Source organism: Nothobranchius furzeri, chromosome 3, assembly GCF_043380555.1.
Source record: "Nothobranchius furzeri strain GRZ-AD chromosome 3, NfurGRZ-RIMD1, whole genome shotgun sequence".
In the NCBI taxonomy this organism is placed as follows: domain Eukaryota; kingdom Metazoa; phylum Chordata; class Actinopteri; order Cyprinodontiformes; family Nothobranchiidae; genus Nothobranchius; species Nothobranchius furzeri.
In genome coordinates, this window is record NC_091743.1 from 50,366,404 (window position 1) to 50,383,934 (window position 17,531).

The 17,531-nt window shown below is 42.6% G+C and overlaps 1 protein-coding gene across 2 annotated transcripts; it reads left to right on the forward strand.

The window, feature by feature from the left end:
- The first annotated feature begins 2,855 nt into the window (after window positions 1-2,855).
- Window positions 2,856-7,963, forward strand: endou (endonuclease, polyU-specific). Of its 2 annotated transcripts, XM_070549285.1 has the most exons (9): window positions 2,856-2,965; window positions 3,050-3,172; window positions 4,396-4,567; window positions 4,642-4,847; window positions 5,645-5,758; window positions 6,543-6,649; window positions 6,729-6,871; window positions 7,147-7,257; window positions 7,827-7,963. In XM_070549285.1, the coding sequence occupies exons 1-9, from the start codon at window positions 2,908-2,910 to the stop codon at window positions 7,834-7,836; spliced, it is 1,044 nt and encodes a 347-aa protein (XP_070405386.1). In that variant the 5' UTR covers window positions 2,856-2,907; the 3' UTR covers window positions 7,837-7,963. The 2 variants fall into 2 exon arrangements, with proteins under 2 accessions (XP_070405386.1, XP_015815108.1); XM_015959622.3 differs by lacking the exon at window positions 7,827-7,963 and having other exon boundaries at window positions 7,147-7,622.
- The last annotated feature ends 9,568 nt before the right edge of the window (window positions 7,964-17,531 follow it).

Genomic DNA, 17,531 nt, shown 5'->3' on the forward strand with positions numbered 1-17,531 from the left:
TGCTTCATTTTGATTCAGAAAAGAGTCAGGTTTATAAAAGTAAGAAATTATTTTAGTACAATTATAACATGATAAGTGAACCACACATTTTCTGTGATTGGATGGAGCTAAATGTGATGACGGCTATGTGTCAATGTGATGTAGGTCAGAACTTCCGAACTTCTGAATCTCGGAGAGACGCTTTGCAAAAATCAAGCTCATGCTGTTGACAGCCCACCTGGAGCGGGTACTCCAGGCCTGGATCAGTCATCACTGCGTCGCCTACAGGTTGTGCAGAACAGCGCAGCCAGGTTTCTGACTGGGACCAGGAAACAGGACCACATCAGTCCGGTTCTGACCTCCCTGCACTGGCTTCAGGTCTGTTATCGTTCACACTTTAAATCTACTTGTCTTTGTTTACAATTTCTTCCAGGGTAGTGCTCCCCCCATCTGGCCTCGCTGCTGAACAGACATTCCCCATCACACGCCCTGCACTCCTCTGACTAAGGCCTGCTCGCTGTCCCTCGTTCTAGGTGTCGTACTCATGGGGACCGGGCTTTCTCAGTCCTAGCTCTGTCACTCTGGAAACAGGTGCCACCCTCAGTCAGGCTATCCCCATCTTTGCCAGCCTTTAAGAGTCGCCTAAAAACGCACCTCCTCCGCTTGGCATTCCCTGAATATGTTTGAGTTCAGCCTTCATTTATGTTGATTTTAATTCCCTGCTTTCATCGGTCTCTTTATCTCTTGTTTTACCCATTTGTTTTCTACTTTAATGTTTTTACCTGTTTCCCTCATGTGCCGTGTTCAGCGTCTTGGGCTTCCCGACAGGGTCGCAGAAGGCGCTTTATAAATAAAACTTTGATTGATTGATTGATTGAGACCCTCTTGGTGGATCCAAAAGTCACAGGGGTCGGCTGACCGCTGGCACCGGAGGGTTGTAGAATACACTGGTACCAACTCTTCAGTCCAGAGATGTCTCGGGTCACGACAGCTGGATGGAGGACTCTTAAGGAGTCTAATAATAATATCAGCTTTGTTCTGCAGGAACTTGCTGTCTCAGCTTTGTAGGTGCAAAAAGGTTTTGACGACGTGTCAAAATCTTTGATGGTTAAAGAAGTTGCGACAGGTGGCCGGTCTGAAGCTTTCTCTTGAAGTAACGAATCACTCAGCATGATCCAGTTTTAAGGTTTTGATGTTATGATTTGCACAGCCAATCAAAGGCTGACAGCTTGGGAGATGTTACTAAGACAACTCAGAAACATGCCTTCTTTGATATCTGATGTTCTGACTGGTTAAAAGGGCAAGTTATGTGTTGGAGTTTAACTTAACCTAACTTTAACCGAACTTGATATTGTGATATTGTGTGAATGTAGGTGTGAGGACCTCGTCGCATAAACATGCTGAACACACTGCAGTGGTTGACATAACATAACATAACAATTATTGAACACAGATTAATGAAGCATTTCATTATAATATGATTGTAATAAGTAGCAATAAACAAATGTTTATTTAATGATTATGGAGATTATAAACATGGAAGAAGTTCATACTGATTTAGGAAATCATTCTTGATTTTATCACCTGATTCGAGCTGGAGTTCTTTTTTCATTGGAGGAGACAGATAGGACCTTGGGAAAGAAAGCTGTTTATCTTTCAGGGCTGCTGAGTCTGTGAGCCCCAGCTGGTATGAAGACAGGCTCATTTAAAGGGAACACATGCAGTGTTGTGTCTCCTTTCTGACCAGATGTTGAATAGATGTTGAAAGGTCAGACTGTACCTAAACTGACCATTGCTGGACGTTACAATAATAATAATAATGTCATCCTCTCTGTGGTCTTCCAATGTGGTGTTTCTGTAAGTAAAAAATTTTTCAGGCTCTCCTGTTTAATTTGTATTCTCATTTATTTCTAATCTTATTTTTTCAAATATTCCCCCATTTTTCATGATATTTTAAATTATTCATTAAATTGTTTCTTTTTAAGCACCTCAAGACATTAATCTCGAAAGGCGCTATGTGAAAAAGATGTTTTCCTTCTCCTCCTACTACTACAGAAGAGGATTAGGGCAACTGAAGTTGAGAGTTCTTACTTTAATCTCAGAATTATGTCTTTTTTACTTCTGAGAAAAAAAGTCAGTATTCTTTTTCTTTCTTTCTTTTTTATTTTCAGGGACCCTAATCCTCCTCCATATTCTTCAAGAACAAGACACAAAATATGTTTCTCTCAAATTCACAGTGCAAAATATCAAAATAGTAAAGTACTACAAATAAGAAGTTTTGTTAAAACAGTATTTAAATTTGATTATTTTCTTAATCGTTTTTCCTGTTTTGTCTAATGGAAAGTTTAAATATGAATAAAATGATCAAATGAAATCCACACAGTCATTTTCCATGTCTCTGTGAGTTTGCTTTTAATCAGTATTTGCATGTTTGCTTCATGGTGTTTACACTTCTAAAACAGTATGTGACCTTAACGTGATCAGGGACTTTCAAGTGAGAACTTCATGCTTTTGTGTTGCGTGGACTCTGAGAAACACAACATCTGGTCACATTGGCTGAATAAATAAGACAAGTGTTAATTCATGCTCTACTCTGTATTAAAGAAAACAACAAAAGGGGTATATTTTACTCATGATTTAACAAAACCTTCATTATGCATAAAACCCACTTAATAATAAGCAGTTTTCATCACAGTCAGTAAGTTATTTGAACAACCATCCATCACCACAGATTGTTGTACTAGCAAACTGCAGAATGACTGTGAAGTCAAATCTGGTCCAGACACAGACCCTTTCATGTCAGAAAACAAGACCGTGACGGGGCTGGGTTCATGTGGCCGTGTCTGGATTGGTCTAGTAGAAGCGGCTATAAAAAGAAGACCATGATAACAGTCAGCACACCTTATTTCAGACTCCTACTAATCCAAGATGAAAGTCATTGCTGTCCTTGTGCTTTACGTAACCCTTTTCTACCAGGGGGAAAGCAGTAAGATATTTTAACCTTCAGTTTTCATCATGACATGTTTGCTATGATGTATTATGAATACGAATGTGTCCGGTTGGTTTCCAGACAGCTTGGATTCCTGTGAGGGTCGATGTGGATTTGGAACAAACAGTAATTTCACCTGTCAGTGCAACCCTGTGTGTGAGAGGTACAATGACTGCTGCTCAGACTATGCTGAATTATGTAAAGGTGAGCAACAACACCCTTAAAATAAATGCATGCACACATGTGTAGAAAACAATATAACTTACTGAGTAAATGTACCTTAATGACTTCAATTTTTTTTTTGATTTTTGGTTATTTATGACTCAGAGTAAAGCCAACAAAAACAGCTTAAAGCATGCTTCTTTTTCTCTCTCTCTATGAAAAGCTGTACTACCATGGCATAGTTTGATATCTTAAAAATTTGAGGGGTGCCAATAAATATACAACATTACTTTTACTGTAATTTGGCTCAAAAATCTAAACATCTCGTTTTTCTGGTGGATTTGGTGAGAAAGCTGCACAAACAAAGCCGTGAAGAACCACAGGTGACACAGCTACAGACGGCAGATGTCCGGACGAGCTAAATTCATTTCCATCTTCCTGAAATTAGTTACACTTCTGTATTAAGTACATATATATATATATATATATATATATATATATATATATATATATATATATATATATATATAATTTGAGACATTTTTATTTTATTTCATCCATCCATCCATTTTCTGAACCCGCTTGTCCACGTAGGGTCACGGGGTTCATTTTATTTCTTACGTCTAATTTTATTTGTGTGTGTGTGTTTAACTTAGACTTTATAATATTGCCATGTTGATTTGAATGTTTTATGTTGTTGCACCTGGAAAGCTCATTGAATTGCTTCTGTGTATGAAATGTGGTATATAAATAAAGCTGCCATACCTATCTCTGCTAGAATTTGGTTTAGAACCAAAAGCCTACACATACTTTAGAACAAACTAATTCGAGTTGATATTTATTTAAATTTAGGAGATTATTATAGCAGATTGGATGCTCTTAAAATGCATAAAATCTAATAATGACGTATAAAAGTTGACATATTTCTATTTTAATAAAAGCAAAAACCTTTTTTTAATTGCTGTTGCTTGTTTGATTGATCTCCAGCAGATGTCGCTGTTTCCCAGCAGATCTTTTTAAGACAAACAGGCATTGCTCTTATTGTTTTGACAATCTCTATTGAAGCGTAGAGCTGTCACCCGCGCAAAATAAAATTAGAGCAGTCTATATGTTTGTATATATTATCAAGCAGGCACCCCACGAGTAAGTGTTAGAGTAGTATTAAACATTAGTACTACTGAGTTATAGTGCTTTTAAATCATTGTGTCACATTTCTTTAAATATCTTCAATTTAAATAGATCTGTGACTGTATCATGTTCTTTAGCTGATGGAGGAAATGTTGGAAACAAGATCACTGATGCTGAGATCAAGGCTCTCTCTGAAACTCTTTACTCCATGGATTCAAACAGAGCTTCATCATCAGAGCTGACCATTAACCCTCAAGCTCTGGTGCCAGACTCCCAGACCGGCTCCCAGAACGACCTCTCCTCTGAGCCGTGAGATCGCAGCTTTCTGCTCGCTAACTTAGATCCTCCTCTTTCTGATCTGTTTGTTTTAATTATGCTTTCAGCCTCTACCTTCACCTGGATGAAGACGCTGTCTTCTCCAAACCTACCTATGCTGCTCTTCTGGCTTTGCTGGACAACTACAACAGGATGACAGGCCAGGTGGAAGACTTCAGCTCTCAGCAGCTTGCCGAGCAGGAGACATTCATCAAGGAAACCATGCTAAACACAGAGCTGGGCAGAGAGCTGTTTGCTTTCCTCAACACCAAAGGTAACAGAGCCGTGACACTGAATCAGAGCTCATTACATCAGTCATAAATAATGCCTGAGCCTGCTCACTAACAGTTGGGTTATTTCTTCAGCCCAATTACTGGGTTATTCATGTTGGGTTGTTTTCTGGGTTGAATATTCAGAGCTGTACCCGTATATTGGGTTATAGCATATCTGTTAACCCAATTTCTGGGTTTTTGACTGGACTGTATGTCTCTGAGTAGGTTAACCTAATAATTGGGTTAGGTTCCCACTCCAGTAGGTGGCAGGAGTACTCTTTGAAATTTGCTGGTCAAACAATGAGAAAACCAGAAAAGGAGGAAGCTTAGGCGGGAAACAAAAGTGAGCAGTTTACAGTCATTGAGCGAGAAAAGTTGTCAGAGTGCTTTTTGTCTTACTTTTTGTCACTATTTTCTTTACATTGGCATTCCTTTCATTCGTCTTCACCTTGTGTGGTGGCCAACACTAGCTTAAACACTAGCTTAAACATTTGCCACCGAACCACTACTGACGTTCACTTGCCCACCATTAGTACACGAGGGTTGCTAACTTGCTAGCTAGCAAATGTGGCTCTTAGTCTAAAGGTTGGGTTATTTTAACCCGTAAAATGGGTTATCCATGTATCAACGAAACAACCCAAAATTTGGGTTGATGAAAAAAAACCAAATAATTGGGTTAAATCAACTCAGAAAAGTGATTGGTCCCTCTAAACCCGTGACTTGGTTAACCCGGGTTATTTTTGACCCAAGGGTTTTGTATGTGTGTGTGTTTCTGATGGGGTACATTCTGTGTTTGAAGGAGTTTATACATCAGAAGAAGAGTTTGTTCAGGACCTAAAGATGATGTGGTTCGGGCTGTACTCACGCAACAACAACAAGCTGGATTCCAGTGGTTTTGAACACATCTTTGCAGGTTTGCACACAAACGAATTTAATTCATTGCAAACAAATACATTATTTGAGGTTATTAAATATGGGGTATGTAGTGTGATATCATCAAGGAGAGGAGGAGGAAATTAAAAAAAAGTGAACTTCTGACCCTGCTCCCCCTCTCCTTCTGGAAGGAGCTGAAAACCTCGCCTCATACGTCTCACGAACAAACAACTAATGTTTTTGATATGTTCCTGCACAGACACACTAGATTCTAACTGGACCTAAAAGTGGTACAAAATGCCTGTGAAACGTATCATGCGGCATTTAGTAGACAGGGTCCTTTCTACCGGCAGCTAAGTGAAATGTTCTGGACGCGTCCCAGAAGAGATGCTATCATTATGTTTCAAGTCTATTCTTTACGCTTCCAAAACGTCAAACTCTGCAGTTCAGATGGAGCCAGACAGGAAGTCAAACACAAAGGCAGTGAAAAACATCCTGAAACTTTAGCATTCAAGCTAGGTTGGTGTGCTAGCTGAAAAGGCGTCTTCATCAGCCCGCAGTGCATGCTGGGAACTGGGACACATTCCCGTTTATTGACAGCTCCCTCTCTTGGATACACAATTCAATTAGTCAGTACTCTAGGCTGTGTAAATTCTTTGTTTTGCTGTAGAGGCCAGGGGAGGGACTTGTTGAAACATAAAATATGAAAGATGACCTACTTTATATCATGCAACCGGGTCAGAAAGTCAATTGAAGGATTTTTAAAGTGACTTTAAAAATGTTAAACTGCATACCCCAGCTATAATATAACTAAATTCTTTTAGGAGAGATCAAAGGAGGAAAAGTGTCTGGTTTCCACAACTGGATCCAATTTTATCTTCTCGAGAAAAGTGGAAAGCTGAACTACTACAGTCACAGCTTTGACGGGCCAGTGAGTGTCATCAACACGCAGATTTATTTGATGTTTAGTGCACCACTGTCCTGATTACCTCTTGTTTTATTCCTCACAGTGGACCTCGTATCCCGATGTGATGGGGCTGCAGTTCATGTGGGATGGCTACTACAAGCAAGTTGGCTCTGCAGTTATTGGCTGCAGCCCTGAGTTTGATTTGGCCATCTACAGCCTCTGCTACATCGCTCGGCCCGGGAAACAGTAAGTGAATGTGATGAAATCAAGCAGTACTACGGTATTTGCATTTGCACCACCACACTTTGGGTTGGTTTTAAGCTGTGAATTTACAAATTGACAACAAACTTCCCTCTTATGGTCAAAACTAAAAATAAAAAATCTGCCAAATGTAGTTTTGCAAATAGCAAAGTGAAATAGCTTGTTAGAATTAGTTCATTTTAATAAAAGTTAAAACATCTCATGAATCCTGAGTGTGTTTTTGCATAAGCTGCTCTGATTTCAGTCTTTTCTTTTTTCAGTTGTTACCTAAGCCTGGGAGGACAGCAGCTCATCATACAGACGTACACATGGAACAACTCTTCCTACGGGGATGGAAAGAAGTTCATCGGCTCTGCTTACCCTGTTTCAATGTATTGAATTAATTAGACAGACACAAAGTATTTTCATCTTCTGAAAGAAAATCTGTAACGGTTTGGATCAACGAACATGACTGGTGTTCATATTTGTAAAGAATCACCTCCTGATTTTTTCTAAAAAGTCTTTAACATTCAGAATGACCATTTTCTACGGTTAAAAAAACAAAAATTATTAGTTTATACCAAACATTCCTAATTAATGTTTAATACTACTGCGAAAATAGTTTTTATAGGATTTTATATGGTTATGATTTTATAAGCTTTGCCCATACATTGCTTACAAATAACTGACTTCTATGTAACTTAACTGCAAATGTTAATATTCCCACTAAGCTCTAAATTAAATAAATTTAAAACAACTCTTTTCCTTCTCTAAAGTAATCTTTTGCTCAATTTATTGAATTGGACACTTAAAGGTCCAATTCATCTTAAGTTGCCTTTGTTTTACACTTTATAAATAACTTCTAATGACGGATGTGTCGATGCTGGCCAAGTTTTAAAACCTCATTCGTGAAAAGGCATTTCTTCTTACACAGGATGTTTTTTTTTTATTTTGCTTGCAGAAAATATTAAAACGTCACACTGGGTCCTTTTATGAGCTATTAACAGAGGTGTGACCAAGTCACTGCTTTGCAAGTCACAAGTAAGTTACAAGACTTTCCAATCAAGTCTCAAGTCAAGTCCAAGTCAAAGACAACCAAGTCCAAGTGAAGTCCAAAGTCAGTGATGTGGAAGTCCAAGTCAAGTCCAAGTTCTTAACCTTGAATTTTCAAGTCATAATCAAGTTATCTGTCAAACTTCAATTTAATGACAGTTATAATAAATGAATTCCAGAAATAAAGCTTCTTAAAGCTTCATTTATTTGCTGAAACAAGCAGAAGCTGATTATAAACAAAGTGCTGCTGCATTTAGCAGTACAAGATCGAACCCAGAAGGAAGAACGATTAATGATTTTTGTCCACGTCGTGCCACTGTTGTGCTAAAATATCAAGTATGCTCAAGTCATCACCAAGTCAACAGATGCAAGTTGATTCAAGTCGCGAGTCATTGGTGTTCAACTCTGAGTCAAGTTGTAAGTCTTTATAAATTTTATCAAGTCAAATAAGAAGTCATTAAAAATAATGACTCGAGTCCAAGTCATGTGACTCGAGACCACACCTCTGGCTATTAATCTTCTATATTTTACCGTTTGATGGCAGCCAGTAATGTCCTTGATCCTTCAAGAAATAGTTTTAACTGTGATATTTAAAGATAGTGAGATACAATTTGATACTTTAGTAACTGAGAGTCCCTTTGAGTTCAAACAGGCCATCTTACTTTTAAGATTTGAACAAAAACTCCTTCATTAAAAACATAACAAGAGGCATGAAAGGAGACGGTTGACATCCATTTTTTGGTAAAATGACATTTAATTTTTTGACCTCATAAACTAGGCCACACAATATTTGGACCAGTATCACATAAAGTTTATTTTGTGTTTTCTGATGCTCTGAAGATGACGGTCACCAATCAGAGTGTTGATTACTCAGCTGCGAAACCCTTCAGTCTCACACAGCATAAGAATGCAGCACTCCTCCAGGGACATGATGAAAACTGCACCTAATGGGGCAAAACAATGGGCATTTACACACTCTGGGAGGACACAAAACTCTCAGTCATGAGAGCATGTGTGCATTTCTAATAGTTGCATGAAAAACAAAACTTAAAACAGGGATGAACTTATGAAATAAAGAAACAAAAAAACAGGCATAAACCGATTTCATTCTGCTTGACCTGCTGTGAACAGTAGCACCAGCTAAACCTGCTCCTATCAGCTGTCCATAAAGCTGTGTGTGTGTGTGTGTGTGTGTGTGTGTGTGTGTGTGCGTGCGCTCACATGTGACCAGCTGGGATGGGGGTTTATTTTACTCTTTCACTCATCTAGGGTGACTAACAGGATGAATTCGGGTCTGCCGACAGAACAGGGGGACACACTTGCTGCCCTGTTTAAAGAAAGTATTACAGGAGATGGATCTGCCACTGATCCTATTGTCCACTGGTCTGTGTGCATTCATGCAGCAAAAAAGAGCACATGACTGGTTAGTTTGCAGGAAAACTCCAACCTACAGCGATTCACTAATTTTGGCCTCACAAGCAGTCTTGGTGTCTCAGCAGCGGGACAACAACGTCAACCCGGAGAGGAATTTTATTTCATTATTTTGTCACAAAATATTACGTTTTCTGAGCTGGCGATTAGAAATTAGAAGAGTAAATCTTCTCTCTTTTCAGACTGCTCTCTTTTTAAAGCCCCTCGTGGAATCAAATTAAATCCCATTGTGGTGAAAAAAAATTCAATTGTTTCTTTTGTCACTCACACAACTTTATAATCAAATTATAGCCGGCCACCCGCCAGCGTGTCCTCGCATCTCCCCCAATGGGCTCTCTCGTTGCAGATCTCGTGAGCCACCTGACTTTTGTTTTGTAATTATATTATCGCGCGCTCCCTTTAGCGTGTTGCAGCTAATGGCTGAGCGGGCTATCCCAGCTGCACATGCAGAAACAAAGCTGCTTATGGGGCCAGACAATGGAGCTATGGAAAAGGGGACGCCTGAAGGCGGTCAGCCAATGAGCATGCACGACAGGGGGCCTAACACCAGGGTTTAGGAAAGGGTTAAAGGAGTGTGGGGTGGACGCGAAGGAGGGTGTCAGTTTTACTCAGAAGTTGGCTCCGTCAATGAGATGGTTAGTGGAGGGACACATGGTCAACATCACCTCTGTCTCCCCTGGGTCGGTGCCAGGCCGGAGGGAGGTTCAAATTTGGCTTCAGATGCTGTCCTGTTCTAAAGTTGATGAGGGACCATGAAATACAGAGCTACATTCATTCTCTGATGCGTTTTGTGCGCTCACTGAACAATCCGATGACCGTATTGTCATCGTTCTTGCCGGTTGTTTCGATTTAGAAGTAGATTCAGACGAATGCGGGGTGTGGAATACAATCCCGGTCAGATGAAGTGACCTCAGGCTGTCATTCATGAGCTGCAGCTCTAAAACTTTTGAATTTTTGCACGTGCAAGTACACACACACACACACACACACACACACACACACACACACACACACACACACACACACACACACACACACACACACACACACACACACACACACACACACACACACACACACACACACACACACACACACACACACACACACACACACACACACAGTCCTCATGTAGTGTTGTTGGTATCTCTCTGAGGATTTCCAGTATGACAGATGGACAAAATCCACGTTCCCCACACTGACACACACACAAATACACTGGGAATTCTTAGGAAAGTCATGTTTGTGTGTGTGTAGTGAAGTGAAGCCATTCATTTTTGTAAATGATGGAGTAAACTCCTACCCCACAAGCGTAGTTAGAAATGGTAGAGAAGGGACAGAGAAGCCAAGGGAGGATAGACGGGCATCTGAGCCACAGACTGAGAAGACCATCTGCAGCAGAACTTTACTGCTGGGAAAAAAAACAACCAGGGGACTTCATGGCACACTTACTGCTTATCACTCATGAAACATAAAATTAAACATTGAATTGAGTTTTTCTTAAGTTCAAAATAAATAAAAACACAAAACAAGTGTGATTTTACAACTACTGCCACAACAGAAAAGGTGGCTGTGATTGACTCAGTCCATTGTGAAAACCGTGCTACAGGCCTACGCAACAGGGACACAAGGCCTCAGACATCACATTCCCAGGATGATTCATCTCCTGGGATGAAAACAGCCAGTCTTTGCTATTCCCATCTCTGGCTGCAGGTGTGGAAAAGGACTGGAAAACATGCAGGGGGAGGAGCAGCTCGACTGGGGAATGAATGAGGATAATCTAGTCGGAGTTTTTAACCTTGTAACGTATCTGAAACCCACATCACATCCTCTAAAGTTTCTCTGACTCTGCTTTGTTGTGGTCAGAGCCAAGTTGTTGAACATCAAAACTACACCGTCTGATCTTTCAGTAAACCTGTGAACATCCTACATCAGTCATGAATTATACTGGTTCTGTGTTGTTCCTCAGTCTTGTTTTCTCTAATCAGGAAACGCCAGGCTCCTGCTAACAGCAGAGTCCTTCCTCCACGAACGCAGCTCTACTCCTCTGCACAATCATCAGGTTTTCTGACTTCCTGAACAGCATTCCAGAATTATTGTTTTATGAGTCCTGATTCCCTCAAAGTTCGGAACCCAGCCTGTCTCTGACCAAGCCTCCGGCCTCACCCTCATTGGTCCTTTCTCCTTTCTGCATCTAATCTGATCTTCAAAAAGCACATTTTCAACCTTAGTCCTGTGTATACCATTTCAATTTCAGCTAATTTAAACCCCTTTACCCATCAAAAAGGCACATTTTGCGTTAAATTTTGAAACCTAAACCTAGATATAGCAATAAATGACTGATGGACTAATGCAGAGTTTTAGCACTAAAATACAGAACCTAAATGTTTGCAACGTGTTCAAACTTGTTTCATTTTTACAAACAGCAGAATACTTAAGAAAGCTTAATTAAAGAGGCAAAGAATAAAAAATGTATCCCAAGACTCACATCTATTATGCATGTCCCTGACATTAAAGATTACACTGTTGAACAACAATTATCTTGTTTTTAGAACAAATTAGGCCAAACTAAACTAAAGTCTTAATAAAAACTGTGTTTTAAAAGTTGGCGTGTTTGGGGCCTGTTTAGATACTGGAGATAGAGGTGGGTGGATTCATCAGCCTGATAAATAATTTTCCACTATTTGCCACATTTTCAGTTATTGTCCATTTGTATTCATATTTATTAAATTGCTGAACAGGAAAACCAAACTGCAGCAGCTGCAACAGTGAGGTTACAGCCGATCAAGAACGCACTTCAATAAGTGGGTTTTTAGTGTCCAAATACTCTTGAGTGTTGCTAAATTTTTATTTTCGTCTGATGGAAAAAACATATTTGATTAAATATTGCAAGAAATCAGGATCATATCTCAGTTCTAAAGCATCAGTCGTGAAAAACCAAAACAAAACAATAGTCTTTTGTACATCATTGAAACAAAAGCATTAATTTGGATTTATCATCAAATTCTAAAGTGAAGCATCAGAGCATGTCATTAAACAACCCAGCTTTGTGGATCTCGGCGTTAGGAGCCTCAGCAGAGAGATCCAAACTGTTTACCCAGCAACTTCCACCTGCTCCACCAGTAGCACGTCAAGGCGTTCCCTGGCCAGTCTGGAGATTCCTCCAACATGTCCTGGGTTAACCCGGAGGACTCCTACCAAGAGGGCATGCAAGGCAAGGCAAGGCAGCTTTATTTATAGAGCACATTTCAAACACAGAGGCAATTTAATGCGCTTTACAAATATCAGGACATTATATGAAAACAACATAAAAACACAAATTAAAATACACATAGATAGAATTATAGCTTAGAGCTAAAGGAGAAGACAAAGTTACAGTGGATATGATGCATGATAAGAAACAATTCAGTTAAAGGCTGATGAGTATATTGGGGTTTTTAGTTTCTTAGGGCCTCTAATGACCTTCTGACTCACAGTGATGCAGGGGACTGTTCTGTTCTGGTCCTGCTGGACCTGACTGCAGCCTTTGACACTGTTGACCATCACTTGCTACTGGAGAGGCTGAGAGACTGGGTAGGCCTATCAGGATCTGCTGGAGTGGTTCTCCTCTTATCTCTCTGAGCGCTTCTTTTCTGTGGCTGTCTCCAAATTTAGGTCCTCCACCACCTTTCTTACCCATGGTGTGCCACAAGGTTCTGTGCTGGGGCATCTGCTCTACCTCCTCTATCTGCTTCCTCTTCAGCACATCCTGAGCTCCTTCAAAGGAATCTCCTACCATCTTTATGCAGATGACATCCAACTGTACATCTCCTTTAACCCTTTGATGCATAATGGTCACTACAGTGGACAGGTACTCAAAATTGTTATTTATTTGTTTTTGCTATTAAGCACAGCTGTTGAAGACTTTATTGCATTTGAGCCCCTCCATTTGGACTTCAGTAAGCCATGCCAACATATTTCATGCTCAGAATGCACGCTGTCCACTGAAGTGGACATGTAATAAATTATTTGTAAATAATAAAATTTTTACAAAAAATAGTTGTTGAAATTTGTTTCATTCACACCTAAAGACAAATGAAAAAATTGTTAAAAAAATCATGGTTGAAGATTTCATAATTCATGCATCAAAGGGTTAAGCCCCATGAGATGTCTAAGCTGCAGCTGTTACACACCTGCTTAGACTCTATCAAAACCTGGATGGCTGGGAGCTTTCTTCAGCTGAATGAAGATAAAACTGAGATCCTCATCTGTGCCCCAGGCAAGCTGGTTCCCAAAGTCAGAGACTCTCTTGGTCAGCTTGCTTCCCACACCAAACCTTCTGTCAGGAATCTTGGTGTGACCTTTGACCCAGATCTCACCCTGGATTCTCAAGCCAGTTCTCTTGTTCGCTCTTCCTTCTTTCATCTCAGGAACATTGCTAAGCTGAGTCCCATTCTGTCACGCTCTGAACTTGAGACCGTTATCCACACCTTCATCTCCTCACGCTTAGACTACTGCAACTCTCTTTTCACGTGTCTGAGCAGAACCTCCCTGAACGTCTACAGGTGGTTCAGAATAGGGTTGGGCATCATTTGATTTTGAACGATTCCGATTCCAATTCCTCGTTTCGATTCTGGTTCCTATCGATTCCCGATTCTGATTCTTTGAAGACATGACATGTTTTACATGAGCCAGCTAATCTTAACTTCAACATGAATTCTAATTCTATGAACGATAGCATCACCTTCATTTAGACAAAATCATGTTTTGGAGAGAAAAAAGAAAAAGACTTGCAGCACAACCAGTTTGTTTGTTTTTGACCACAACCAAAGTGTGGAAGAAGCCTCTGGGATGAGAGGCTAAATGTCTCCAACATATCCAGAAACATCCAGCTGTTTTCAGCTAAAACTCTCAGGATGATCATGTCCAGGATGGCTGAGAACTACACCTCCATGCTGCAGAAGCATTCAGTCAGAACAGAAAGTGAGACTTAAATGTAGCTGCTGTCAGTAACGATCTAACAGATTTTAAACATTAAAACTCTCAACAAGGTCGATGATAGATTTTGTAGTCGTATCATCTGACCTGCGGCCGTATGTTTTGGACACCCGAGTGAAGAGAGGGGCGGAGCTGTCAACTGATCACCACCTGGTGGTGAGTTGGATCAGATGGCAAGGGAACATGCCGCGTAGACCTGGCAGACCCAAACGCATAGTGAGGGTCTGCTGGGAACGCCTGGCAGAAGAACCTGTCAAGACGGTCTTCAACTCCCACCTCCGGCAGAGCTTTGACCACGTCCCGAGAGCAGTGGGGGACATTGAGTCCGAGTGGGCCTTGTTCCACTCTGCGATTGTCGAGGCGGCTGTTGCTAGCTGTGGTCGTAAGGTGGCCGGTGCCAGTCGTGGTGGCAACCCCCGTACCCGCTGGTGGACACCAGAGGTTCGGGGAGCCGTCAGGCTGAAGAAGGAGGCCTACAGGGCGTGGCTGGTCTGTGGGTCTCTGGAGGCAGCAGACAGGTACCGGATAGCCAAGCGGGGTGCAGCAGTGGCAGTTGCCGAGGCAAAATCTCGGGCGTGGGAGGAGTTTGGTGAGGCCATGGAGAAAGACTATCGATCGGCTCCAAAGAGGTTCTGGCAAACTGTCCGGCGCCTCAGGAGAGGAAGGCAGCAACTCGCTCACACTGTTTACAGTGGGGATGGGGAGCTGCTGACGTCAACTGAGGCTATAGTCGGACGGTGGAAGGAATACTTTGAGGAGCTCCTCAATCCCACCAATGCGCATTCCGAGGAGGAACCAGAGCTGGGAGGCCTGGGGATGGACTGTCCGATCTCGGGGGCAGAAGTTGCTGAGGTAGTCAAACAACTACACAGCGGCGGAGCCCCGGGGGCGGATGAGGTTCGTCCTGGGTATCTCAAGGCTATGGATGTTGTAGGGCTGTCATGGTTGACACGTCTCTACAACATTGCGTGGTCATCGGGGGCAGTTCCTAGGGAGTGGCAGACCGGGGTGGTGGTCCCCATCTTTAAGAAGGGTGACCTGAGGGTGTGTTCCAACTATAGGGGGATCACACTCCTCAGCCTCCCTGGAAAGGTCTACGCCAAGGTACCGGAGAGGAGGGTCCGATCGATAGTTGAATCTCAGATAGAGGAGGAGCAATGTGGTTTTCGTCCTGGCCGTGGAACTGTGGACCAGCTCTATACCCTTGCAAGGGTGATGGAGGGGGCATGGGAGTTTGCCCAACCAATCCACATGTGCTTTGTGGATTTGGAGAAGGCTTATGACCGTGTCCCCAGGGACACCCTGTGGGGGACGCTCCAGGAGTATGGGGTGGGTGGCTTTCTGTTAAGGGCCATTCAGTCCCTTTACCAGAGGAGCGTGAGTTTGGTCCGCATAGCCGGTAGTAAGTCAGACCTGTTCCCGGTGAGGGTTGGACTCCGCCAGGGCTGCCCTTTGTCACCGGTTCTGTTCATTACATTTATGGACAGAATTTCTAGGCGCAGCCGTGGTGTGGAGTGTGTCGAGTTTGGTGGCAGGAGAATCTCGTCTCTGCTTTTTGCGGATGATGTGGTCCTCCTAGCTTCATCCAGCTCTGACCTTCAGCTCTTGCTGGGTAGGTTCGCGGCCGAATGTGAAGCGGCTGGGATGAGGATCAGCACCTCCAAATCTGAGACCATGGTTCTCGACCGGAAAAGGGTGGCTTGCCACCTCCGGGTCGGGGGAGAGGTCCTACCTCAAGTGGAGGAGTTTAAGTATCTCGGGGTCTTGTTCACGAGTGAGGGTAGGAGGGATCGGGAGATCGACAGGCGGATTGGTTCGGCGTCTGCAGTGATGCGGACGCTGAGCCGATCTGTCGTGGGGAAGAGGGAGCTGAGCCAGAAAGCCAGGCTCTCGATTTACCGGTTGATCTACGTCCCAATCCTCACCTATGGTCATGAGCTTTGGGTAATGACCGAAAGAACGAGATCGCGGATACAAGCGGCCGAAATGAGTTTCCTCCGTAGGGTGGCCGGGCTCAGCCTTAGAGATAGGGCGAGGAGCTCGGACATTCGGGAGGGACTCGGAGTAGAACCGCTGCTCCTCCGGATCGAAAGGAGCCAGTTGAGGTGGTTTGGGCATCTGGTCAGGATGCCTCCTGGACGCCTCCCCGGGGAGGTGTTTCGGGCATGTCCTGCCGGCAGAAGGCCCCCGGGTCGACCCAGGACACGTTGGAGAGGTTACATCTCCAATCTGGTCCGGGAACGCCTTGGGGTCCTGCCGGAGGAGCTGGTGGACAAGGCCGGGGAGAGGACGGCCTGGCGCTCCCTAATTGGGATGCTGCCCCCGCGACCCGGACCCGGATAAGCGGAGGAAGACAAAGACGAAGACGAAGACGAAAACTCTCAACAGAAATAGTTCAACATGGAAATTAAAATGTTCACATTTTTGTGTGTGATTTATTATTATTATTATTATTATTATTATTATTATTATTATTTAATGTGGCAGAAGCTGGTGTGGTCCACCACAGAGAAAGCTGCTCTAACATGATGACTTTAATTATTCTACAGGTTATTGTTCTGCCTTCTGACGCTCACGTGTCTGACTGCTGATGCTCAGTGTGTTTTTTTTTCTGCAGTGAGACAAACTCACCTCACACCATCCAGAGTTTGTTCTTTAAAGCTTCTATTAAATCCACCGTGTTGACGTCTTTTAACAAGCTTCCTCTAAGCTGCAGGAATTAAAGTTTACATTACGGAGTAAAAGTTCGGCAGACACGTTTGTTTATATCCGGGTGGGGGGAGGGGGGACTCGGTGCTGCACACAGACAGCTGGTGTGATCAGCTCTGAAAAGCGTTGATCACAATTAGCAGATCATGTTTATTTTTCATGGAGATTGGCCGTGGATTCTTCTTCCATAGGCATTATAGGAATCAAAACTACGAATTGAAATAAAAAACGTTGAGCGATTCCGGAAAAAATGAACGGTTGGATCGGGTTCCAATCGATGCTCTATGCTCGATACCCAACCCTAGTTCAGAATGCCTGTGCTCGGATTCTGACCAAGTCCTCCAAACACACCCACATCACCCCACTTCTCCTCCAGCTTCTCTGGCTGCCAGTCAACTTCCGGGTTCATTTCAAGATCCTGGTTCTGGCCTATAGGGCCTTACATGGACAAGCACCATCTTACATTGGTGATCTTCTTAGTCCCTACACCCCCAGC